We start from the raw sequence: 27,571 nt of genomic DNA, 5'->3' as shown, positions 1-27,571 counted from the left end.
TGTCGTCATATATATTTTTTGTAACATTATCGAATATGCGCAGGATGAAGTGGCGGGAGACAGCCAAGATTCGTATGAAATACACCTCTGTCACGCGGATTTACCACTCTGTAACGTAATTTTAAATACAAAAATATAAATTTCTATTTTTGTAAACGTGCACAGCTGTTGTGTTTTTAGTACAATGCACGCTGAAATATAAATAAATAAATAAATATTTGTAAATCTCATGATTTTTTCTTCTCAACTGATGGAGACTAAGTTATGTAGGTTAAAAAGAAGAACTGCCCTAGTACTAACATAGCATGAAATAGTGTAATTTAGGGACATTATTGTAATGGTGGTATAGTACCTACTCGTAAGACAAAAAGGGCTGACCTGACCCGCGGGGTCCTTTTTGAATGCCTTGCAAAATTCTAGTTTTTAACTAAAAAGCTGTGTGGTTTTGAATGGAGCCATTGCCGCCTCTCCGCTCTGGACAAGAGATAAATATATATACTTTACACTTCTAGGATCACGTCTGTTGCACTTGTTATTGCTATACGGTTCATATCTACATACAATATAAAATAAAATACATACAATGTACATACATACAGCTGCCTGCAGCGCGGCAGCCATAAACTTACCATATCAAAATATTACATCGATGGGTAGACAAAAAAACATCAGAGCTCGTTGTAAACATTATCTATGAATAATCTAAATATATTATGTAACACTTTACACGATTATAACATTTATATTTACAATATCGAGTAATAGGAATGACTAGACATAATTATATTTATTTGGCTTTCAATGCGTCGCCTTTACACATTATTACTTTACATTAAATTATCGACCTGTTTTGTAATTCGTTTAGTTTACTAATTTGAAATTGATTATAATTTAGCCAAAAAATATTAATGTCTATATTTAACTATACAATTAGCACTTACTTATGTAGATATAATATAATGAGATTGACATCTTAAAAAATATTTATATAAATCGTTTATACTATAAGAACATAAATATTATAATTATTTAATAAGTAGTGTACAAGTTTTTACAATTTGAATTTATAATAAATACAGCTACAAAACATGACGAGAAGCTTAACTACAATATAAAGAAAAATATAAACGACAGAGAATGGACGGATCACAAGAAATATTAAGTAAGTATCTAAACAAAACTGAAAGCACAAAATTACTGACAAGATTTGAGTTAGTTAAGACTTGACACAGAATGTATAAATTGATAAAAAGTTCACAACCAATATGCAGTTCTGGTGTAATAATTGAAATTAGAAGTCTTCCTACTATCTTATGAATAACTTTCAGTATTCAGGACAAGCGTGGCATTGCACACACTATCACAATGTTCGACTTTCACCAATAGTGTTATAACAGCATCATATTGAACAGTGAGTGGTATTATAACACTTATACCATAGTCAGAGTTATTGATGTATCGATAGACATAGATATTATTGTTATGAACATGGTCACACTGTGTCGATGCACATGCTACACTCATCAGGTCCAGATCGCCAACGCGCCACGTGACGACTGCGGCGAAAAAATGCAACGAATATTTTTCAAAAAGTACAGCCTCTTGCTTCATAGATAGCAGCCACTGGTGCTCAGTGCCTCCGGGAGTCGTGGTGGTCGCAGTGGTTGCAGGAGTCGCGGGGGTCCCGGGGGTCGCGGGGGTCACGGGGGTCACGGGGGTCACGGGTGTCGCGGGGGTCGCGGGGGTCGCGGGCGCAGCGCGCCGCTGGCTGCACGTACTCCTTGCCCGAGCGCGGCCGCAGCGAGCTCGTCGCCTCGCGCACCACCCTGCACACAACATGAGTTACACACTCTGCATACAACATGAGTTATACTCCCTGCACACAACGTGAGTTACACACCCTGCTCACAACATGAGTTACACACCCTGCACACAACATGAGTTACACACTCTGCATACAAGATGAGTTATACTCCCTGCACACAACGTGAGTTACACACCCTGCTCACAACATGAGTTACACACCCTGCACCCAACATGAGTTACACACTCTGCATACAACATGAGTTATACTCCCTGCACACAACATGAGTTACACACCCTGCACACAACATGAGTTACACACCCTGCACACAACATGAGTTACACACCCTGCACACAACATGAGTTACACACCCTGCACACAACATAAGTTACACACCCTGCACACAACATGAGTTACACACCCTGCACACAACATGAGTTACACACCCTGCTCACAACATAAGTTACACACCCTGCACACAACATGAGTTACACACCCTGCACACAACATGAGTTACACACCCTGCTCACAACATAAGTTACACACCCTGCACACAACATGAGTTACACACTCTGCATACAACATGAGCTACACAACTTGCACACACCATCGCCAGCCACACATCTCACACTAGACAACACACATACGCTACATTCTTTATATAACAAGCGAACAAAATCGATAAAAAATCTGAAGATCCGTACCTCATGGTGACGGGCGTGTCGGTGGAGGAGTGCGAGGAGCAGAGCGACAGCGTCTCGATGTAGTCGGACATGTCGGACGCGCCGCTCGACGTGCTGCGCGTGTCCGGCCGCGCGCCTGCGAGGGACCGGGGCGTTAGAACAACATGTACACAGGGCTTGGAATAACTTCATACAATGAAAGAACACTCACATCTCAGCGGCTTCCCGGAGAGCACGGGCACCTCCGCCTCCGCCGACGAGGACTTGGTGGGCACCGCCACGTCGCAGTCGCGCAGCGGGTCCGTGGAGCGTGAGCGGCGGGGGCGGGGGGCGCGGGGGGCGCGGGGGCGCGACGAGCACAGCGACACGCCCGAGTCGTTGGAGCTGGAGGAGTCGCGGCAGCCCCCCGCGCCCCCCGGCACGGAGGCGGCGCGGCGCACGCCCCCCGCGCCCCCCGCCCCCGCCTCCAGCTGCAGGTCGCGCAGGGTCTCGATGCTGCAGGCGGACGCGGCGCGGCTCGGCGCCTCGTCCTCCAGGAAGCGTGACGAGTCGGCCGAGCTGGAGCGCTGGCGGTACTCGGCGCGCCCCGCCCCCGCGCCCCCCGCAGCCCCCGCGCCCCCCGCGTGCAGCGCCGGGTTGCTGGCCGCCTTGTCGTCGCGCGTCAGCGCCGCGGGGGACATCGGCGTGTAGGCGGCGCCCGGCTCCATCATGAGGTATTCGTCGTGCGCCCCCCGCCCCCCCGCGGCCCCCAGCGCGTCCAGCTCGCGCCGCGTGACGCCCGCGCGCTGCAGCACGTCCTTCGCGTTCTCGTAGAGCTCCAGCGAGCGCGCGAAGTGCAGGTTCTCGTAGTTAGACGTGGTTCCGTCCGCGGCCAGCAGGCGCGCGTCCAGGCAGAGCGGCGCCACCCCGCTCCCCGCGCCCGCCGTGGGCGCCCGCCGCCGCGTCTTGCGCGCGAGGTCCACGGTGGCGTACAGCGCGGCGCGCTCCGGCCGCTGGTTCTCCTTGCCGGCGCCGCAGTACGGCAGGATCCAGTCCGTGACGCGCCGGCACGGGCACGCCGCCCCCGCCCCCGCCCCCGCGCCCGCCCCCGCCTCGTCCACCTCCACCACGGCGGGCGCGCGCCGCCGGCCCAGCTGCAGCAGGCAGCCGCACGGCCGCTCCACGATCACCGCGCCCGGCGCCGCGCCCTGCGCTAGTCTAAACAGGTCGTCGTTCAAGCACTCTTTCAGCCTTTTAGGCGTGTCGTAGTATTCTCCTTCCACCTGAAAAGCAACTCGAGTTAAAAATATCGGACATATCAGCTGCACTCGATACACTTAAAAGTTTGGGGTAACTCACCTCAGCAGAAGGTAATTTAGGCACATCGTAATTTTCATAGGGTCCGACCCGCGAGAGCTCGTCGGCGGGCGCGGCGCGGCGGGCGCGGCCCGGCAGGGGCTCGCGGGGCGCGCGCGGGGGGCGCGGGGGCGCGGGGGGCTCGCGCGGCGGGGACGGCAGCTCGTCCATGGTCCAGTTGGGGCTGAAGTGGCTCGCGCTGGGCGTGGGCGCCGCGGAGGAGCGGCCGAGCGCGCCGAGATGGGACATGCAGGAGCGACACCGCGCCAGCAGCGCGCCGCCCGCCGCCGCCAGCCCCGCATGCGCCGACGCGCTGGGCCCGAGCCGCCCCGGCGCTGCGCCGCCCCCGCCCCGCACCGCGCCGCCCCCGCCCCGCACCGCCTCGCCCAGCGGCAGGTGCCGCGGCGGCGCGCACCGCTCCTGCAGCTCCGACAGCCGCGTGTCGGGACGGAAGGCGCGGTGAGACGTCGGACTACCCGCTTCAAACAAACATCATTATTATTATTAAAGATAATGAACGACGATTATAACCTGTAAAGCTGCAATGAATACTATTAATAAGTGGATGGTACCTTGACTAGCGGGCATGGTCTTCCTGCGCGGGGACAGCTCGCCGGCGGTGGCGCGGTCGAAGTCCTGGGCGATGTCCCGCGCGCGCTCGGACGCCAGCACCGTGAGCCCGGCGCCGCGCGCGCTCCGCGACCCGCCCTCCAGGCAGAACCGCCCCTCCACCACGCCGTACCGTCTGACGGAACATTATCACTAATCATGAGGAAATTTAGAAGGTCTAGACTATATGATTGTATACATGCTACATAGCCACGATGGTTCATGAGCTACGTAGGTGGTCTGAAAAGTTTCCGACCTCAACGTGAAGATGGCAGCATACATCAATTAAAGTCAGGGAATGTAATTGTGCATCTTTTGACAGCAACACTTCAAAATTTCAGCCATTTCTGACGCGCGGTTTTTATTTTACAGTCGTTTGAGTGAGTCGATGTGAGCATTTCTGTGAAAATGGAAAAAATCGAGTATCGAGCTGTCTTAAAATATTTGTTTTTGAAAGGGAATGCCCCTACGTAAATCAAAGATGAGTTAGATTCTGTGTACGGGGACTCTTCACCGTCATTTACCACAGTAAAATTTTGGCAGCCGAATTTAAACGTGGCCGTAAGAGCTTCGGAGATGATGAACGTTAGGGACGTCCAAAAACTGCAACTACTGACGATAACATCGCTAAAGTTCACCAAATGGTGTTAGACGACCGCCGAATTAAAGTGAGAGAGATAGCAGAGGCAATTAAAATGTCCAGAGAACTTGTTTGTCACATATTAAATCAAGATTTAGGCATGAGAAGGCTGTCCGCGCGTTGGCTGCCGCGATTGCTAACGTCAGACCAACGACGTGTTCGAATGAACATTTCCAATGCTCTGTTGGCGCAGTTTAGGCGCAATCAATCCGAGTTTTGGCGCCGCCTAATTACTATATGAGAGACTATGTAGAAGAATAAAAATAAATTTTAAGAAAAAAAATCTTGTATCTATGTTAGGTCGGAAACTTTTCAGACCATCCACGTATATGTGTACACACCACATTACTTTCATCAAACACCAGTCTCACTCTCACATCTCGTGTCTCATTCTATCCACATCTCTCGGGAAAATTGGTGACCCCGACGTGATGTGACCTTGTGATATGTATTATGTTACTAAGAACAAAGCTAGTGGCTGACCTGAGGTGCTGCATCTCCCAGACGGCGAGCAGCCGCGGGGGCACGCCGGCGGTGAGGGCGGCGCGCGCCCCCCGCACGTGCAGGCGCGCGGGGCCGGGGGGCGCGCGGGGGGCGGGCGCGGGGGCCCCGGGGGGCGTCGGCGCCACGATCACCACGTGCTGCCGCGACGCGCCCAGGTGCAGCTCCACCTTCACCTGCACATGGGATGACCACATTAGTTCAGTGCCTATGCTCTTTATCACAGGCACTAAACTTCAAATCTTTTATACACTTCATATAGTCTATAAGTTTTAACTACAGAGAGTGTATATAGTCTATACACGTAACTAGGTAAAGAATTATGATATTTTAATAGCATTACTGCAGCAAGATATAGGTTTAATGAATGGCCATGCGTGGACGTGTGTATAAATATACATAAAATACCTACATTATAAGTAGCATCCACGCATAACGTGCGACCAACATAAAACTGCTTAGTTTTAGATTCCTATAAACTTTGTACCTATCTATTTTTAGTATCGGTTTAGAACTTGAATAAACAACAGTGTCTTAACATATCATCGAGTTTCTACTACCACCGATCTCAACAACATAACATAACATAACATCTAATGTAAGGGTGAGCTAACACATCCCCTTACATTTTGGTCCTTCGAGACATTTTTGGGAGTTTTGTGGTTTTGTTGCGTTAGCGAATCGGTCTAGTCGGCCTTCCACCAGCGGACCTCCCCGGCTAGATTGAGAGTGCGCACATAACGTAGCGAGATCGCTTTCTCTCAGAATCAAGAACCAGTGAATTTGGAAAAACAACCCTTTTCACTTAACATTACAACAACATAAACAAAACAAGATGAACCTAACAGAAACATTGGCTAAACAATCTGAGCTGCTGGAGAAGATCAAAAGTATCAACACTAACTTCAGAAAGGATCCTGCTCTGCGAAAAACACCGGAGTATTTTAAACAACGTCTAACAAGCCTGGAAAAGTACTGGGAACAGTTTTTTGTGAACAACAACAAGTTAGTACAACAGGAAGACAGGAGCGATGAATATTTCACGCGTGGAGTTTTTGAAAAGGTAAAGGAGCTATATTTATCTACAAAAACTATGATTATATCGTATGAAGAGAAGTTACGAGCTCTTCGTGAACAAGGAAGCGAGGAACAATTCGTTGACGCGGGCGCAAGCACAGCGCAAGCCGATATCAGTGGCGACGCCTTATATCGTCCTGTTGAATTTCAGTCATCAAGTAAAGCTGACAAGTTTTTTGAGATGCTAAATGAACATAAATCCAACATTAGAGCACTTCAACGCACTATTAGAAACATGAACTTAGATGATTTATCGGAGAGATGGCAATTAGAAGATGAGCTTAAAACTGTGTCGTCGAGATGGGAAACCTTCGATCGGTTCTACTGGAAGATGGATAACCAGATGGGTGATATGGATGAGCTTGAAACCGAGTACAACCAGCTTGAAGAGTTGTTCAAACAGGCGAAGTCTCAAATTAACAAAAAATTGTGGAGTCAAGTGCATCAAGAAAGAAGTACTCCGAAGATCGAACTTCCAACATTTGACGGCAGTTATTCACAATGGACCACATTCAAAGATTTATTTGTGGAAGCTGTGCATTCTAACAACATGATCCCACGAGTGCAAAAAATGCAACATTTAAAGGCAAAATTAAGAGGCGAAGCCGAACGCCTAGTCCAACATTTGAACATCAACAGTGATAACTATGAATCTTGCTGGGAAATACTTCAACACAGATATGATAACCTGAGATTAATCTTCTCTTACCACGCTAATCTCCTGTTGAACCAACACGAAATACAACAACCAACAGCCGCTGCATTGAAGAAGTTTCACGATTCAATATCTGAAAATCTAAAGGCTATTAACAATCTACAAATAGACACTACGAGCTGGGATCCATTACTGGTCCATATCTTCTTGCAAAAATTGGATCAAGAAACTACTCAGTCCTTCATCGAGTCTTGTAAGGATCCCCGCCAGCTCCCAACCATGGAAGAATTTTTATCTTACTTGGAACACAAGTTCTTAGCGCTCGAAACAAGTAAAACATCGGCAAGTATCATTACTATCAAGAACAAGCCTGTGCCCAACAAACAACAACAATTTATGCTGAAACAGAATAAGCCGCAACCAAGTTATACAAACGTATCATACAAACCGAGATCGTTCAACACATTAAAAATAACATGCCCAAACTGTAACAAAGATCATGGATTATATTTCTGCAAGGAATTTATGGAAACAAGTCCCGAAAGAAAACTTAAAATGGTTGAGAGATTAAATGTGTGTAAAAACTGTCTATTTTCCCACAACGGAAATGCATGTATGTCGAATAAAACATGCAAACATTGCAACGGCGGTCACAATACCATGTTACACGACGCGATTATGACGAAGGTGTCATCATCAAAACAGCGCCAAAGTAGTCATGTTTCAAACGAGGACGTAAATGAAGTACTGTTGGCAACAGCACAGATAACAGTACAATCGGCCGATGGGAATTTTATAATATTGAGAGCCTTACTCGACCAAGGTTCCCAAGTAACATTGATAACAGAAGATGCTGTGCAACGACTGAAATTGAAAAAGAACAAGTATGATGCCGTCGTGACAGGATTAGGAGCCTCTTCCTCTAACAAGTGTAAGGGAGAAGTGCAGCTAATGTGTAAGGCACTAAACAGTGATTATGAGTTCAACGTCAAGGCGTTAGTCATGAGATCATTAACAAACAAACTACCAAACAAATCATTCAAACTGGAATCGTGGAGTGAAATTGAAAATTTGAAGTTGGCGGACCCTCAGTTTAATATAACAAGCAACATAGACATTCTGCTGGGAGCTGACATATATTCTGTTTTGATCATGGAAGGTCTCATCAGAGTTAATAACAAATTAATAACGGCTCAACAAACTCGCCTAGGCTGGGTTCTCTCTGGAAACTGCACAACATACAAATGCCATGTTGTGTTGAACAACATTGAACAAATATCAAAGTTTTGGGAACAAGAAGAGATAACCAACGTCGAGAGCGAGAGCCAAACAATCAACCCTTGTGACAAATATTACGAGGAGACCACAACACGCCTCACAGATGGCCGTTACCAGGTTCGATTGCCGATGAAACCCGGGTTCGAGAGTAAATTGGGTCAATCGAAATCTCAAGCTATCGCACAATACAAACAACTAGAACGAAAAATAAACAAAAACAAGGAGTATGGTCAAATGTACCGGGATTTTATGACCGAATATGAACAGTTGGGTCACATGAAAAAATCTATCACAAAACAAGACATAGAATATTTTCTTCCTCACCATGGTATCATCAGAGAAGAAGCTGTGTTCACGAAAATTAGAGTGGTGTTTAATGCTTCAGCGAAAACTTCTACGGGGCTAAGTCTTAATGATTTGATGGAAAACGGCCCAAACCTGCAAGCTGACCTGCAACATCTCCTATTACAATGGCGGCAGCACAAGTATGTTCTGGCTGCTGATATCGAAAAAATGTACAGATTCATCTTAGTACACCCAGAAGATCGGCCGCTTCAGAAAATCATATGGACTGACTCGGATAACAGTGGAAACATAACAGAATATGAGCTCGTAAGCTTAACATATGGAACCAAATCAGCCCCGTACATAGCCCAGAAAACATTAAAACAACTGGCCATCGATGAAGGAGACAACTACCCCCGGGCGAAGCCCATATTACAAAACAATTTTTATATGGACGATGCGCTCTTTGGCTCTCACAGCATTGAGGAGGCAAGAAAATGCAGAGATGAGTTAATAAACCTGCTGAGCAGTGGAGGGTTTAACCTAAGAAAATGGTCAAGTAACGAACCCGCATTAGTGAAAGACCTACCTGATGAAATGAGAAACCCGAATAATTTCGCATTCACTGAAACAGAAACATCAAAAACATTGGGCCTTGGATGGAACCCTAAGCATGACAAGTTTGAATTTTCATCAACAATCGGACAACAAGAACAAGCTAAATGTGTCACGAAGCGAAAAATGCTAAGTGACGTAGCCAAGCTATTCGATCCGCTAGGCTGGCTATCACCCGTTACCATAAAAACGAAGATCCTTTTTCAAAATGTGTGGCTGTCTAAGATTCAATGGGAAGATGAGCTACCCCCAACTATCGCCAAAGAATGGGAAAATATTCGCAAAGAATTAACAAACATATCACAAATAAACGTGCCAAGATGGCTGGGAACAAGTAACGAAGACAAGAGAGTCGAGTTACATGCATTTTGTGACGCCTCCGAAAAGGCATTTGCATGTGTGACGTACATCAAGGTATACCTACCTAACGGAGACAGTACGATAACATTAGTCGCGGCGAAAACAAAGGTCGCCCCAATCAACAAAAAACAAACACTACCCCGACTAGAGCTGTGTGGCGCACATCTACTCGCTAAGCTCGTCGCTAAGGTCAAATCAAGCCTAAGCACTAACATAACAAAAACATATGCATGGACAGACTCAATGGTCGTCCTTGGCTGGCTACAGGGTGACTCACAACGCTGGAAGCAATACGTCTCAAACAGAGTAGAACAAATAAAGGAAATAATTCCGGCTGACGATTGGAATCACGTGCGATCGGAGCAAAATTCCGCTGACTGTGCATCAAGAGGCCTTCTACCCTCACAATTACAACAGTTTTCACCGTGGTGGGAAGGTCCGTCGTGGCTTAAAAATGATTACTCTGAGTACCCTACCAAACAAACATTTACAACCGAGGAAGAAATAAAATTAAACTCGTACAGTGCTCAACATATAAATGAACATAATATAATCAGAGAAATTATAAACAAACACAGTTCTATTACGGCGGCCGCTCGACTTATCGCTTGGATATTACGTTTCATAACATGGACACGCGACGGCCGGCCGACGACCGCAACAGGACACCTTACGCTGCAGGAGATAAGAGCGGGAGAATTACTTATTGTTAAACATTTACAACAACAAGAATACTCGTCGGAAATTAAGGATTTAAAGAAGAATGGAACAGTAAAAAGCCACAGCAACATCCTAAAATTAAATCCATTTTTGGACGAAAATGAGTGTCTTAGAGTGGGCGGAAGACTAAGAAACTCTGAGATACAGTACGATGCCAAGCACCCACTGATATTACCTGCAAACTACAGGGGAACACAGCTGTTTATTGAACAAGCTCACCAGTTAACATTGCATGGAGGAGCACGGCTGACTTTGACATATCTACGTCAGCGGTACTGGATCACTGGTGGACTAAACAGTGTGAAAAAACAATTAAGAGGATGTGTAAAATGTGCCCGATTCAACCCGCGTCAACAAAACCAGTTGATGGGTGACCTGCCGAAGTCAAGAGTAACACCGAGCAGACCCTTCTACCATTGCGGAGTGGACTACGCGGGGCCCTTTGAGATAAAGGCGAACAAAGGCAGGGGAATAAAGACGTGCAAGGGTTACATTGCGCTCTTTGTATGTATGACAACAAAGGCTGTACATTTAGAACTCGTGTCCGATATGAGCACCCCCACATTCCTCAACGCACTATCCAGGGTGGTTTCAAGGAGAGGCCCGATAAAAATGTTATTCTCCGACTGTGGCAGCAACTTCATCGGAGCCAACAGAGAGCTCAAGAAACTGTTCAAGGAAAACGCAACATTCGAAAACATAGAAAACAAAACAACAGACATGCAAATTGAGTGGCAGTTCAATGCCCCTGCTTGGCCAACTGCAGGCGGGGTGTGGGAGGCTGCAGTCAAGTCCACCAAACAACATTTGAAGAGAGTGCTGGGGGACCAAAGGCTCACCTACGAAGAGTTTTATACATTATTGGTCCGCATAGAGGCGTGTCTCAACTCAAGGCCGCTGACAGCAATAACAGAGAATCCTGAGGACTTGGACTTTGTCCTCACACCGGGACACTTCCTGATTGGAGGTCCTTTACTGTCCGTGCCTGAACGACAGATTGAAGAAAGCTGCAGTTACAAAACAAGATGGCAGCTAACATCAAGGATGATACAACAATTTTGGAAAAAATGGTCTACGGATTATTTACAACAACTGCAAACAAGAAACAAATGGCTAAGATCTACAGAAAACCTATGCACTGGTGATGTTGTAGTAATCAAGGAAGAAGGCCTCCCACCAGGAAAATGGGCCCTCGGTCGAATAAAGGAGGTACATCCGGGAAAAGATGAGCTAGTACGAGTAGTGACAGTGCGAACTAAGGATGGGGTCTTGAAGAGACCAATAACAAAGCTAATACGGCTACCAGTAACTGAAAAGGAAACAACCGATTTGGAGAACATAAAGAAAGACGAACAAACCAAAAAGAACAGAAAACAGCCAGGCAAGAGGCTAGGATATTACTTTTGTGTACTTCTGAGCTTGTTTGCTCTTATACCAAGTACGCATCAAGAAGAAACTAACTACAGAATAAATCCATTCGAACAAGGGCGACAAATATACTATGATGATATGGGACAACTGCACACTGTTCACGACAGCTGGACAATACTGACTTACTTCAATATGTCAACATATTGGAGGGGAATAAACCATCTAGAAAGTTACATATCCCACATCGACAACATTTGCAACCAATTCAGTTATCAAACGCTCTGTCGTAGCATAGTGATTGAGCTGGAACAAGAAAAACAAGAACTGGATCACAATAACTACTTGCTACACGCCCAACAAAACTTCAACAAAACGAGAGTTAAAAGAGGATACTTCAATGGCGTCGGAAACCTTGCTCGCACGCTCTTCGGTGTCCTGGACGAAAACTTTGCCGAACAGTATTCACAAGACATAAACAAGGTCAAAAACAATGAAGAATATTTACTCCAACTGATAAAAAACCAAACCAGCATATTAGAAGTACAAAACAACATTTTACTCAGAAATGAAGCCTCTATGAACACCCAATTCGGTCTAATAAAGGAACATTTAACTGACGTCGAGAAACATATAGAGTCGTTAAACCAGAAAACGCAAGAAAACTCTTATATGAATTACTACAATACAATCACCTTATCAGTTGTAACATTCATAAACAAATTACGGCGGATCCAAGAAGGCCTCATACACACTGTGCAAGACATATACCGGGGGCAGATCGATTCCCGCGTTATTTCACAAGAACAAATATTGAAAGAACTTCGCACTATATCTTCGCAACTACCGAAACATCTATCGCTGCCAATAAACAATCCGTATGAAGAATTAAGCAACATTTATAAACTCATTAAAGTGAAGGCAAGAATCACGCCAGAGTTCGTGATAATGGAGCTGAAAATACCTCTTATCAATGACATACAATTTAGCCTATACAGAGTTATACCTATACCGCAAATTGCAAACGGAAGCTCTAGCACAGTAATAACAACATCAGAATACGTCGCACTCAACATACTTAAGGAGGTGTATATGAAGTTAAATTTGAGAGATCTACAGGACTGCACTATTTTAATGCAAAACAAACACATATGTGCACTGAACAAGCCAGTATACACTATGCGCCAACAAATTATGCCATGTGAAATAGATCTTATTGCTGGGTACAATAAGCGGTCGCAGTGTGTCTATCAGCGAGAGCGCTGTGACAATAAATGGATCGAATTACAGCAACATAACATGTGGCTTTACGCCTGCTGCGAAGAATGTGAATTACGAATAATTTGCCAAGAACATATGACTTCGAAGGTGACAACAGGAACTGGGCTCATTAAAGTAGATCAAGGATGTACCATCAAGAGAGGAGAAACAACTATATACACTGATACAGAATACCAGAATAAACTGTACATAAACCCTCTCATACGCATGCCATTGTGGGACGATTTGAACAACATTACAAAAATAGAAAAGATACCTACACTGGAGTCACTGGACATTAACACAGAACGAAATGAAGTTAAACTGAAAGAGATCCAACATCAACTAGAGGAGCTAAGAAACAGAACAAAACTTCCTGAAACAATAACAAATCACGATGTCCATCAATACAGCATCTCGTACATAACTCTGGGACTGCTGCTGGTGGGCCTGATGACGTCACTCGTCGTCGTGCGCAAGCTGCGCCGCCGGCGGGAGGCAGCGCGCGCGCCGCAGCCCGCACCCGCGCCCGCCTGCTCCGGCTGCATCGTGCCCCCGATGCCGCCACCACACCACCAACCTGCCATGGAGATGACCTCACTACCCAATAAACATAAATTTAATATTTAAGCACTATTATTATTAACATTTTACATACTTATTATACTTACCATAAGTTGAACATTTATTTTAATTTGAATTGTATAACATTGGTCTTTTTAATTGATTGATCTAATAGTTATCTCTTTTTGATTTGGCAGCATGTATAAATATACATAAAATACCTACATTATAAGTAGCATCCACGCATAACGTGCGACCAACATAAAACTGCTTAGTTTTAGATTCCTATAAACTTTGTACCTATCTATTTTTAGTATCGGTTTAGAACTTGAATAAACAACAGTGTCTTAACATATCATCGAGTTTCTACTACCACCGATCTCAACAACATAACATAACATAACATCTAATGTAAGGGTGAGCTAACACATCCCCTTACAACGTGTCTGGAATCACAACGCTCACCGCACGAGGTGGCGGGGAATAAATCGCACGTCTCTTATAGCACTTTAATAGGCTTAACGATTCATTATATTCTAACGCCTTAACCAAATGAAAATTAGGCCTTTCAGATTGGTGAAATATTTTATTTATTGCAAGCTGAATGAAACTGTGGTTCGACATGAATGAGAAGAAAAGAAGATTACATAACAAAGAGAATGATAAATATGAAGGTAAACGTAAGAGAGGAAGACCGAGAAAGACTTAGCTAGAATACGTGAAAGGAAATAATTATGTAGAGTGTGGAGTGACTGAGGGTATGACAAAGAACAGGGTAAAATGGCGTAGCATGATGAACAAATCAAAGCCACCCCTTAATAAAAATAAGGCTAGGAAGAAGAAGAAGTGTGCGGGTACCTGCCACTGCATGAGTCGCTCGCGCGTGTCGAAGGCGAGCAGCGCCACGTGGTCGCGGCACAGCAGCGCCAGCGTGTTGGAGTGCTGGTCCAGCGTGAAGCCCGCCTCGCAGCCCACGAACTGCTGCAGTGACAGCGACGCCTTGCAGCCCCCCGCGCTGTCCCCACCCCCCGCGCCCCCCGCGCCCCCCGCGCCCCCCGCGCCCCCCGCGCCCCCAGCGCCCCCCGCCGCCCCGCGCCAGCGCGCGCGCGAGTCGCGGTACAGCTGCAGGTGCACGCAGTCTGCCGACAACGGGAAACAATTAGTAAATAACGACGCCTTGGAGCCCTTGGAGGTCAACTAGTCCAAACCACAATTTTTTTTTAGGCTTACAATAATAGACCACCGTAGACTTTACTCGATTCTAAATCGTTTGGTACACCTGCTTAATTCATTTTTCACAAAAATGTTGGGTTAGACTAGTTAACCTCCAAGGCAACTACAATTTATAATGTATTTTACCGTGAGATCAAAACCACGGGGACTCACACATGGCCGGTACATATTATAAAAATTTGAATCCGTCATTAGGTCCATATTAGGTAAGTACTTTCAAAAAGTTATGTTCTTTCGCAGAGTGGACGCTCGTAAAGAGAGTTCGCCTGAAGCGCGGCGGCATCTGTCACGCTCCGAATCGATTTGGCTTTCAACTGAACAAGAACAAGACTTGGACTTTTTACTTCCATGAATAAACTTCACTGAACACAATCACTTGCGGCACATTTGTTCCGAGCTGCAGTAAAAGTTTTTCTCTACTATTGGAGCTTTGATAGAGCAGTGACGCATTCTTATCGGGAAGGAAATAAGTATCGGGAGGGTCGGAGCGAGGGCACGCGTGATCCAAATCTCTTTACATTAAATTAAATTTATTTGCAGCGCGCAGATATTCCGTCGCAGGGGGAAGTAGTTCGGTCGGGAGCCGACGAGCGTCGAGACAAGTGATGGCCGCGGGATTTTAAATTCAATCTAAAATCTTCCAGTGTCATAAAGAGCATTAGTGGATCCCTATTCTGTAGTGTTATGGTAAGTTTTTTTATTATTTTTGTGCAAGGAGATGTTCCGAAAATTATTTTGTTTTGATAATAGTCATGGTTTCACATGACAATTTTATGGGTGCATGGTTATTTTTCGTTTGAAGAACAATAATTTAGTACCACATACTTAACTAATTTAATATAAGTAATATTCTTATGTTTTAGCACAAACTTCTGTACCTACCAACTATTCGCACTGCACAACGTTTTTGTGTATATAAAAGTGTTTACCCTCCCCCATTACTACAATAGTCATATTACGTCATTGGATTCCGAAAACTGCTATCAATCGCAATTAGAAGGAACATTTTTGTTCTTGCAGTGCAGTAGGGGAAGGAACCGTGCTCGCTGACACACGTAATGAACGCGACACGCGTGTGTCACGTGTGCCGCGTCGCGTGCCGCCATTGCCATTGTGTGCACCACGTTCCTACTCTCATTTCCGCACTCAAATCGACCTTCGCCCCATTTTTATTATTTCACTTGCGGAATTCACCCCAAAGTCGATCAGACCCCAAAATCGCAACACGATTTAAGTAAATGCTATATTTAACTATGTGGTGTAAAGCGAGTTGACTAATTTGAAAAAGCTTTTAAGGGAAACAATACGTTAAATGCCTGGGCTGAATTCAGAACACTTTGAGCCGTGCATTCCCGCGGCGGAGTGAATGGCGAGCTGCGAGCTGCAGTCCGCACAGTGGAGTCGGCCGGTCGCCAGCACACGGCGCGCCGGAAACAGTTTAGAGCTCATAAACGCGACAACGGGAGCTTTTAATTGCCTCCTCTCTGTCACTCTCGTATGTCTCCCTCACACCACTGCGGGTGGCGGCATTTATTTCTCCAAACATGAGACCTCACAACGAGAATTGTCACTTAACGCTTTCGTTTAGTCCCAAATCGCTTTATACTAACAGTAAACTAATTGTCTGATGACATGTGATACTAAAACTCTGGGCGGTGGACAAGTGTACTGAGTATAATGATTGTGTGATTGACATCTGCTTCGATCCTGGCGCCCTAATATTTATCCGACATAAGGAACGTTAATTACCTAGTTCAATCTTGATACAACACATTCATGTCTCATCTCATCTTCCGCCCGCTGTTGTCAATATCATTATCATCACAAACATAACGGTACAAACACCGCTGTGCACTAAATACAGATAATAAGATAAATCCACAGCCCCACATTGTGTCGTGTTGATATTAATTCTGCGTTAGCAACAGTTTGAAATTATCCACATGAGAGGGCTGTGCCGATAGTGTGCGGCATCTAATTTTAATCATATTTCAACTAAATTCTGTATAATGCGAACGAAATATCTGATGGTTGTATCGTAACGAATTCACTATCGTAGCTAGGTTTGGTTCAGATCGCAAAGTAAAGTAATCATAATAATTAATTATCATAATCATATTATTATTAATAATTGAGATAAAACTAAAAACTGAAAAAATACTAATATCTAAAACGAGTCTCTATAAATATTTTACAGTAAAGAGTTTCTTGTAGTCTCCTATAATTACGACATCTGGAGTGCCCCAAGGATCACATCTTGGGCCGCTCTTGTTTATAATATTCATAAACGACCTAATTGACAGGCTCAATAGTCCCTGCTTACTTTACGCTGATGATTTGAAGGTTTTCACTTATATAACAGATTTACAAGACTGCAATAACCTGCAAAGAGATCTTGATACGATTTCAGAATGGTGCACCGTTAACCATATGAAACTTAATATCAGTAAGTGCTCAGTTATAACGTTCACTCGAAAAATTCACCGTATCTTATTCAACTATGAACTTAGTGCTCAATCTCTTGAACGTAAAACTTTAATTAGAGACCTCGGGGTTATGTTTGATGAACAACTGACATTTAGACATCACTATGAGTATATTGTTAACAGGGGCAATCGACTGTTAGGGTTTATTGTAAGATCTACTTGCAATTTTAGAAATCCTCATAGTCTCCTCTATTTGTATTATAGTTTAGTAAGAAGCATATTAGAGTACGCTTCACCTATATGGTCTCCTTGCTACGAGTACATGGTCCACACCACAAATATTGAAAGAGTGCAAAAAAAGTGCCTCAGAATTTTAGCCTACAAACTGCATAGCACTCGATTACTTTTAACAGTTATAAAGCTAGGCTGGAAAAATTTAACGAAACTCGTCGAACACAATGCGACCCTATGTACTTGCACAAGATTATCCATTCACGAATAGATTCACCAGCACTTTTATCGTCAATGAAAATTAATACTCAGTTTAGAATACGTAAGCCAAATTTGTTTCCACTTGAAGTCTTCAAAAATAATACTACTTATTATAATCCTTTAGTAAGGATGCGTCGCACTTACAACACTTTATCCAATGAACATAACATAGATATATATTTGACTCTAACCCATGTCATTATCGACAATCTATTCTAAATATCCTCAACGATCATCAATAAAAATATCTTTTTTTGTAATTTAAATTTAGGTCATATATGTACTTTTATTACTGTACTCCCTTGCGGGGTAGGCAGAGGTGCATTGCTGCACCCACTTTTCGCCAGAGTGTTATGTTAGTCCCAATGTAATAGGGGGCGGGCCTATTGACATTTTACGGGCACATCCAAGACCCGAGAACAAATATCTGTGTTTAAACAGATATCTGCCCCAGCCGGGAATCGAACCCGGGACCATCGGCTCAGTAGTCAGGGTCACTAACCACTACGCCATTCGGTCGTATGTACTTATTACCTGTATTAACTTATTTGTTAAAATTTAATAATTAAGAACATGTTTCTAGTTTTAATCATGCTGTGTACACATTGTTTGGGTTATAATCTAGAACAAAACACTTTTTATAACACTTTTATTTATAATGATTGTAACCTGTTTTGTGTGCCTTAAAATAAATAAATAAATAAATATTGACTTTTGTACAAACTTATTACAAATATTTATTTGGTAATCATGTATATTGGTAGATAAATAATATGTTAAAGTTAAGAGCAGTACAACTCAACCTAAACGGGACAACCAGATGCATTGTAGCTAAAGGCTGCCCTCAAGGCGGGGTCCTTTCACCTCTACTGTGGAATCTGGTAGTTGACGACCTCCTTAGACGACTCAACAGCAGCAGCTTCTATACAGTCGGCTATGCAGATGACCTCACCATCCTCATTAGTGGGAAATTCGAGAACCTTCATTGTAGCGTTATGCAGGCCGCAATGAAGATTGTCGAGCAATGGTGCAGGGAGTATCGACTAAAAGTCAATCCCAGTAAAACAGAATTAGTACTATTCACTAACAAGAGAAAACTCAATAACATGAGCTTGCCTACATTATTTGGTACTCAACTAACACTTTCAACTGAAGTGAAATATCTTGGCATAACGCTAGATAACAAGTTGAACTGGAATAAACATCTCGATAACAAAATAAAACAGGCTACGATCGCTTTCTGGCAGTGTAAGCGAATGTTAGGAAAAACCTGGGGCCTTAAACCAAAATTAACATTATGGCTGTACAAAGCTGTCATACGACCTACCATAACTTACGGTTCTGTAGTCTGGTGGCCCAAAACAGAACTTAGCTCAGTAAAAAACAAGCTGCAAAAGCTACAAAGGCTTGCATGTGTGGCCATCACAGGATGCATGAAATCAACACCCACGGCCGCACTCGAGGTACTTCTCGACCTTCCACCATTACATCTCGTGGTGAAACAGGAAGCAGCTGCCGCCGCTTTTAGACTAAGAGCAGCTGGCCTCTGGGCAAATAACTCAACAGCGTCACACACATCCATTATGTTGGAAGCCATAAAACATCAACCAATGATGGCAGCCATTGGTGATCGAATTCCGCTTATCCATATATTTAATAGGCACTACAACATTCAATTGCATGAAGAACCAAGAGATCAGTCCAGTATATATGAACTGAGAATATACACTGATGGATCCAAAAAAACGTCAGGTACGGGTGCTGGTGTCCACTCGGATGACCTAAACATTCATTTTTCACTGGCACTAGGCAAATACAACACAATCTTTCAGGCTGAATGTGTTGCTATTACACGGGCCGCTAACGCAGTCAAATCTAGAAAGGTTTCGAATCAACGTATTCGTATCCTATCTGATAGTGCTGCAGTTCTGCTAGCTTTGTCTAGCAAAACTATAACTTCGGGGCTAGTACTAGAGTGTCACTCAGCTCTAGAATCGCTTGCCTCACAAAACAATAACATAACCCTCCAGTGGATAAAAGGGCACAGCGGGTCGCTGGGGAACGACGCTGCTGATGAACTTGCACGAAAGGGATCTGACACTGCACCAATAGGCCCAGAGCCGATAGTACCGATCCCTTTCAACCAAATTCGCTCTTGGTTACGTTCCCGAACGACAGAATGCCACACCAATCTCTGGAGTAACAGTGCCGAGTGCAAACAAACAAAGGCTTTTGTACCACTAATTAATACTAAACTAACACGCAAATTATTATGCTTGGACAGAGCAAACTTACGTGTCGTGATAAGTACCATAACAGGCCACTGCCGGTTAAATAAACACCTATATCGCATGAAAATCTCCTCCACTCCTCTTTGCAGAAGTTGCATGGAGGACGATGAAACAGCTTCCCATGTCTTGTTACATTGCAAAGGCGTGGAGACACTACGATCAAAAATCCTCGGATCTCCGGGGTCCCTCCGGGAAGCCATGAGCAACCTAGGTCGTCTACTGGCTTTCTGGCGTGAGCTTGGGTGGCTTAATAGCTAGTCACCCCATAGGTATTTCACGCATAATGGCCCACCTTGGAGGCTAAATGCGGAAAATCAGCTCGCCTTGATAGATAGATAGATAGATGTATATTGGCAATAAAGTTTCATTCATGTACTTATTATTGATTCATTCACTTGATTCACTCTAATTGATGGACAAGGCGCTATGAGATGGAAATTTCTAACAGTATGAGTATAGTCCATTCAAGTCAAGCCCACTGTGTGTGACGTCACTTCAATGAAACGTAGTGTGCGAGGCCACAGGGTCATAGCTTACATTTTAATGTAACCTGTGGTTGCCGGGTCGGTTTTTACACAGTTAACACCGCGGCACCGTCACGAAACAGCAACGATACGGACACACTGCAACTCAGACCAAATATTTTCTTGTAATTTTTGCGTTTTACTGCATTTATTATGTGGAGGGCGGCGCGGCGCGGACACCGGAAGCGCCCAGCTATGGCTAAGAATCCAAGAGCATATATTATTATTGTCTATTTAGATTCATCTAATGGTTCATGAACTAAGCTAACTTAGCTTATCTATTTAATATTCATTGTGTTAAAGACAGACTCTATAATCATAATTATAATTATGTCTTAGAAGGTAGAAGTGCACCCCATGTCCCTCGTCCAGCGCTGTCTCACAGTTGTGAGCATATAGCGCCACAAAGACAAAACTTTGTCTGTTTCAAGTTACCAACAATACTCCCCTCACTGGTACAGACACAGGAAGCAGAGCGGACTCTCACTCGGTGGTGTTGGGTGTCGTATCAATGAAATGGTACTTCGATAGTGTCGGTGCAGATGATAGTGACGCATTCATGCGGCGACGCCACATGGCGGAAGTGACGTCACAGAGACACGCACACACACACACACAGCACGGCAGGACTGCACCGGCACTTGTTTTATTCCGCGGCCGTCCATTCACAGCCACCGACGACTACGTTCAGATGCGACCGACTCATTGCACACTCGAAAGGCACAACATAGTTTCATAGCTGCAGCTTTAGCTTATTACAAATTGTGTAGATAGGTATATCTACCGGGTTAATTTATTGTAATTTAAGCGGCTTTAATTGGTGAAATAAATGGCAATAATTAGTATCAAAGCTGGTCAATTTGGACAGGACCACAAATAAAATATTGTAATGTGCGACCGCCGACACCGTTTCGACTGGAGCCACACATTTAAAATGCAAATGTCCGTCGAATGCCGGCATCAGACGAGCTCGCCATTACTCGCGCCGCGCTCGAGCCGAGTGAATTAAAACGTGATCATTACTGTGCTGCTGCTGCGCCTATTAGGGGCCCCTGGGATGGTGTTGAACACACGTCGGCGGCGTAAACTCAAAACGCGTACGCTGTAATTCAGAAATTCAGCAGCCTCTAGTCAGCACCCGCCGCTGCCTGTCTACACGCCCCGCATGGACAACTTGCTCGCATCAGTAGTAGGTGCGAGGTGCGACTGAACTTGTGAATGGTAAACAAACAAACAGTCAATGATAATAGTCCACTACAGAATAAATACCTCTCCAAGAATAACCATGTAGATGTAGCATGAGGTAGTCATGAATCAATGACGGATACAGACGGATAACAGGACATAATTATTATTTAACACCGATTATTGATCATGAAATGCTTTTTGTAATAAAAATCGTTGGCTTGTATTTAAATGAATTGATTTATAGATTAATAAAATTGTTGTAATTTTGTACAATGAATTATAGTCATTGATTTAACGTTTAATATAGCTCGATTTTAAACTTGAATGTTATGTGTGTGACTTATAAGGCCTGTAAAAATACACTATTTGTGCATATGGATGGTACTCCAAAGTAAATTAAATAAGAATTGAAGATTTTTACTATATATTTAATGAATAGAGTGGTGAGTGAAAGCCCCGGGCGGGCGGCGGCCGCGGCTGCACGGGGCTCACGAGAGCGCTCGCCGCGAGTGCACTGAGTTTCACCGAACAGCGCTGTGAAATTTTCGGCGAAGAATCGCTTAACTGGGGAAGTTTCACACTAAAGTACACAGAGTAAAATGTAAGTTTTCGCAGCATCCTATGTTGGTATCGTTAGTTTGTGTGTGCAGTATGCAGATGATGTACCGCCCCCCGCGCCCCCCGCGGCCCCCGCGCCGCCATCGCTCGCGGATTATGTGCATACATCAGCCGCCTCGTCCCGCCGCGCAGCTGATACAACACCTCCGGAGCCGCGCCGACTGCGTTTACTCAATACGATATTGAAGTAACACTTTGTCACATTTCACACTACAAAGAATAGTAGGTACCTACTTAAAACGATCAGGTGGATGCTTCTAGAGAGCCCGTTGATGCGAGCGCAATGTGCAACGGTGTTGCAGCATTACTATCATCCAGTCGCTTGACCTGCTCATGCACATGCACATAATCTCAGATCAGATCTCAGGTAATTGCGCAGTCAGTGAACGCGTGTCCACAGATGAACCGGCACGCGGGTGTATGTGTGTTAACTACAGTGTCTGTCCAGTGTGTGTAGCATGGTCTAGAGTCTAGAGTGCTCGCCACCACCAAAGTCCCGTAGCCGCGGCGCTGTACAACACTTAATATTTTTAAATACAACTAGGCCTTAAGCCTTCCTTCATTGGTAGGAGACCCGTGCCCCAGCGGTGGGGACGTGATGGGTCGTGATGAGGATGACGTGCTATATGGCTACCATCATAGAACTATAAATAGGCAGGTTAGTTTCCGATTTAGCAGTAAGACTCCAGAGGTGGCCCGAACTCTACTACATGATTCACCGAAGAAGAAACTATGAGTTTTAGGATGAAACTGTTTGTGCTGCGGATGGGTTCAACATACAGGTACGGGTATCATATTTTATTCAGTAATCAGTATACTTACTTACTACTTAAAATAATCTGTTACAATTACGAACTTTAGTTTTTTAGAAGTATGTACGAAACAAGTGATAGGTATGCGTAGAAGGCACGTACCTGCGACGGGCGACAGCTTGCGCATGACGCACCAGCGCGGCTTCCACTGCAACAACAACGCACCGTTACTCACTTCACACCACATGTACTTACACTAAACACACACTTCACACCATATGTACTTACACTAAACACTAAGGACCAGAAAAACTAAGATAGTATTTAACTGATGTTTAGCGCTTTCAAACGCCTGCAAAATCTTTAAAATTTCGTTATAAATACTTGTTAAACAGTGTTTAAGTTAAAGTTCTTTGTGGAAGTACAAACAATGCACACACACACACTCATGCTTTGTACTAATGTACTCCCTTGCGGGGTAGGCAGTGGTGCATTGCTGCACCCACTTTTCGCCAGAGTGTTATGTTAGTCCCAATGTAAATAGGGGGCGGGCCTATTGCCATTTTACGGCCACATCAAAGACCCGACAACAAATATCTGTGTTTAAACAAATATCTGCCCCAGCCGGGAATCGAACCCGGGACCTTCGTCTCAGTAGTCCACTACGCTATTCGGTCGTCTGCCTATTCAGAAAGTTATCTATCTGTACGCCGGGGGCGTGGCACAAATGATGCAATACATTAAGGGTCAGCAATAGGCAATCGAGGGTTGGCATTGTCATAGAATTATGTAGTAAATGATGCTCTACAGCCTTGAAAAAAATCACACAGGTAGCCGAAGAGTCTAGCTAGGTGCTGAATCATTCGAATTTAAGTAAATGCTTATGGATAACTGTAAATTAATTACGAAAAACCAGTAAATCACACTCCCGTATTGTAACAACTGTGTCGTAATTATCAAGAATTTTCATATGATTCTTATCAAATTATAAAGATAAATGCTTGGACTAGGCGCTAAATACCTTGTTTTTTAATAAACACACACCTATTTTGTGTAAATTAATCCCAAACTTGAGCAATTTTTTTCCCTCAAATCTTCATACAAATATCTATGGCGGCTTTCTGTGTTATAAAATCATAAACACAAGCGACGTTTGACTCAGTCGGCCGGTGGCCTCCAAAGAAGGGTCACGTCGGTTTAGGCGGCACTGACAGCTCGCGATCTAATTGTGTACAGACACAAAATCACTGCACATTGGTTGTCATTGCACTTTTTCAACTTTTATGACACCAACATAATTTGATTTGAAATTGAGGAAGCATAATTCTTATACTATATTCAATAAATTAAATGATAATGTTTTTTATTAGTTAAGTCCATGGTACTTCTTGATTAAATTATAATTATTAATGCCTAACTAAAGCTAACTAATATAAAATTAAAATTAAACTAAAAAGAAGATGCTGGCCAGATCGCTGCCACTGTCGGGTAGGGTACCCAAGACGCTGGCCGCGTTACCCCGCTATATAGCGATGCTTAGCCTTTGTGATAGGTAAGTGCCAACCCTAGGGTCCCTTGAGACTTCTATTAGTCTGCTGCTGATGTCTTTAAAAAGCTGACGTGCCTCCGGTCCCCACGGCCCTGGGATGAGGAGCAGGAATATAGTGAATGGATCTAAGTGATGACAATACGTAGGAAGATTAGGTTAGGATTCAAAAACACAGTCTCATGGTGCTGGTTGAGGCATGGTCTCGTGAGGATCTGATGAGGGCAGTAACACGGAGGTGACTGAATTTTATTTCAAAGATTTAATAGCTAAAAGCATCGAGTTTGGGCTATTAAGTATGTTTTTCAGAGAGAGAGAAAGAGATTTTATTTTTCCTCTGGATGTGTTAGGTTTACTGGGTTTACTAAGTTCATTCTGTTAATGGCATCAAGTTGTTATGTGTTCATAAGTAATAATTATTTATATTTTTTATCATTATATTTATTTTAACAAAATGCTGTTGGTTCTCCACGAAAATGTAAAAATAAAAATAAATTCGTAACGTAAAATTGTCAATGACGGAATTTCTTCTATAGACAGTAGCCACAAAAAAACAAAAGATAGATGGCGTGATTTGAAGATATAGACAGCAACAACAAAAAAAATACAGATTTAAAGAAAAGAAACATATACTTATACAATACAACAAAGAAAAAAAAGGGTACACATCAAAATAACTGGAAAAAATATAAGCCCCAATTTACTTGTGTGGGACAGGGAGTACCATAATATTTTTTTTGGGGTACTCCCCATCTATGCGAAATATCAGCTTGATATCTTTACCCGTTTCTGAGAAAAAGGGCGGTGACAGACAGTCAGTCAGACAGACGGACAACAAAGAGATCCTATAACGGTTGCTTTTTTTCTTTTGACGTTCGAAACCCTAAAATTAAGTAAAAATATTATGCTGCTACCAAAAAATGTACTTACAGGTATTTAAAAAGCGGTATATAGTACTAAACAAATTATAAACAAACAAAAAACCCGACTGCACGCTAAAAAGATGAAAACAAGTCCCAATGTTAATGGAAAGTATCGTAGGTGGGGACCAGCAGAGGGTTCACCATTTAGCTGAATGTTACTCAGAAAACGGCCTTGAGTGGCGGTCAAGTTGGTCCCCGCCTACTTTCCATTAACATTGGGACTTGTTTTCATGTTTTTAGCGTACAGTCGGGTTTTTCGTTTGTTTATAATTGTATTTTTTTATTTGTAACTTTTTAGTTGTTTTTATTTTATGAAATTTTACGTCAGTAGTTCATGATCATTTTTAATTTCAATAATTTTGGTGTTGTTATTTAAATACCTTCAAAATGCATATTTTTGTAATGTGAAAATCAAGCCCTTTCATTTGATACCTTACACGGCAAAGTTGTATTATTATTTTTTCGATCATCACGTTATGTCCTCTAGAGGGCGCTATATACATTTCAATGGAACGTCACATAGCCTATAACCATCGCGCCATCAATACGCTTCTAACAATACCTCATACATCAAAATCTATCAAGCCGTTTAGGCTACAGGAGGGAACAAAGAAACAGACAAACATACATACATACAATCAAAAAACATTACCCTCCTCCTTCGGCAGTCGGGTAAAAAGGAGTAAGACAGGGGGTCATTCTGAACTTTTGCTCTACGAGTTTTGGAAATTAACAAAAAAAAACCTTTTTCATAGAAACTGTTTAAAATGTACTTAGTATATGGAAGAGCGGGGTATCCTGGCACAGGTACTTTATACTTAAAAGGATACCCCATCAACTATTGTAACTAGTATGTAAGTTTACGAAATAAAATATTTTGTATTTTGAGTTTTTGAATTTTATTTTTTTTTGTTAGAAACTTTGTTGGACATATGACTTTTTACCATGGAAAATGAATTTTTTTTTCGCGAATTTGCAAATCTCTTAGAACAAAAGTTGTTCAGAATGACCCCTTGAGTCATCCCCTTTTGGCTTAGTATAGCCCTTTTGCGACACTATGTATTTACTTTGCTTTGTCGTCGGGGTTCAGTTGGCTGGAGGATGCCCGAAACTTATTATCTACACAAGTAAATACCACATTAATTTAATATTTTAATACTTACCTACTTACCCTAAAATCACCCAAAATGTACTTGAACATAATTGTCAATAAAGTTGGCGAGTAAAAGTTTATCGACCCACTGTGCAAACTTACATGTGTGCGTGTCACTGCGTGTGCTGTGTGAAAGGCATTGAAAACCCAAAATTGGCGCGGCACGTCACCCTGTACGGGCCCTTAAAGCTAATCAACGTTTCTAGGGCATAATTAGTAATGAATAAATGAACCAATAGGTAACGTATAAAATATTACACTCACGAGTCAAGAGTAATGAAAAGGTTCCACTTACAAAAGTTCAACTGAAATGACCCAAATTTTTTAGATATCTGATGATAATTATGTGCATATATCTATTCTAAGCATGGACGGTTACATAAAAAAAAATAAAAAAATTTAAAAAAAGTGTTATGTGCATAGGGATATGGATATCTCACCTTTTTTCCATCGCGGAACTTGACAGTTCCCTCGATGATGGTGGTATCGTCCGCCATCTCACCCACACACTGACACCATCACTAGCTCACACACACACGCGCACTCGATTAGCTACATCTCACACTCGCGAACACTCCACTTCACTTCTGAGTCCCTGGTACCTGAAACAATTAAACTGTATATTAGCAAAAAAATACGTACACTCATTATTCATTCAATTTTAGTTGGTT

The 27,571-nt window shown here is 43.4% G+C and overlaps 1 protein-coding gene across 1 annotated transcript; it reads right to left on the bottom strand.

Moving 5' to 3' along the window:
• Positions 1-296: 296 nt before the first annotated feature.
• On the bottom strand, positions 297-27,522 carry LOC119693467. The gene is made up of 9 exons (XM_048623061.1): positions 27,341-27,522; positions 23,441-23,486; positions 14,613-14,893; positions 5,555-5,748; positions 4,395-4,567; positions 3,826-4,301; positions 2,699-3,749; positions 2,509-2,623; positions 297-1,826 (listed from the first exon to the last, which is right to left on the bottom strand). Exons 1-9 carry the CDS (start codon positions 27,395-27,397, stop codon positions 1,631-1,633), a joined length of 2,589 nt encoding a protein of 862 aa, XP_048479018.1. The 5' UTR covers positions 27,398-27,522; the 3' UTR covers positions 297-1,630.
• Positions 27,523-27,571: the final 49 nt, after the last annotated feature.

Source organism: Plutella xylostella, chromosome 3 (genome assembly GCF_932276165.1).
Source record: "Plutella xylostella chromosome 3, ilPluXylo3.1, whole genome shotgun sequence".
NCBI lineage: Eukaryota > Metazoa > Arthropoda > Insecta > Lepidoptera > Plutellidae > Plutella > Plutella xylostella.
This window is presented reverse-complemented; position numbering and strand designations above follow the sequence as displayed.

Coding starts and splice junctions, on each gene's coding strand:
- LOC119693467 (XM_048623061.1), bottom strand. CDS start 27,397: ATGGCGGACGATACCACCATCATCGAGGGAACTGTCAAGTTCCGCGAT. Junction 4,302..4,394: donor GACCATGCCCGCTAGTCAAG/GTACCATCCACT, acceptor GTTTGTTTGAAG/CGGGTAGTCCGACGTCTCAC. Junction 1,827..2,508: donor GACACGCCCGTCACCATGAG/GTACGGATCTTC, acceptor TGTTGTGTGCAG/GGTGGTGCGCGAGGCGACGA.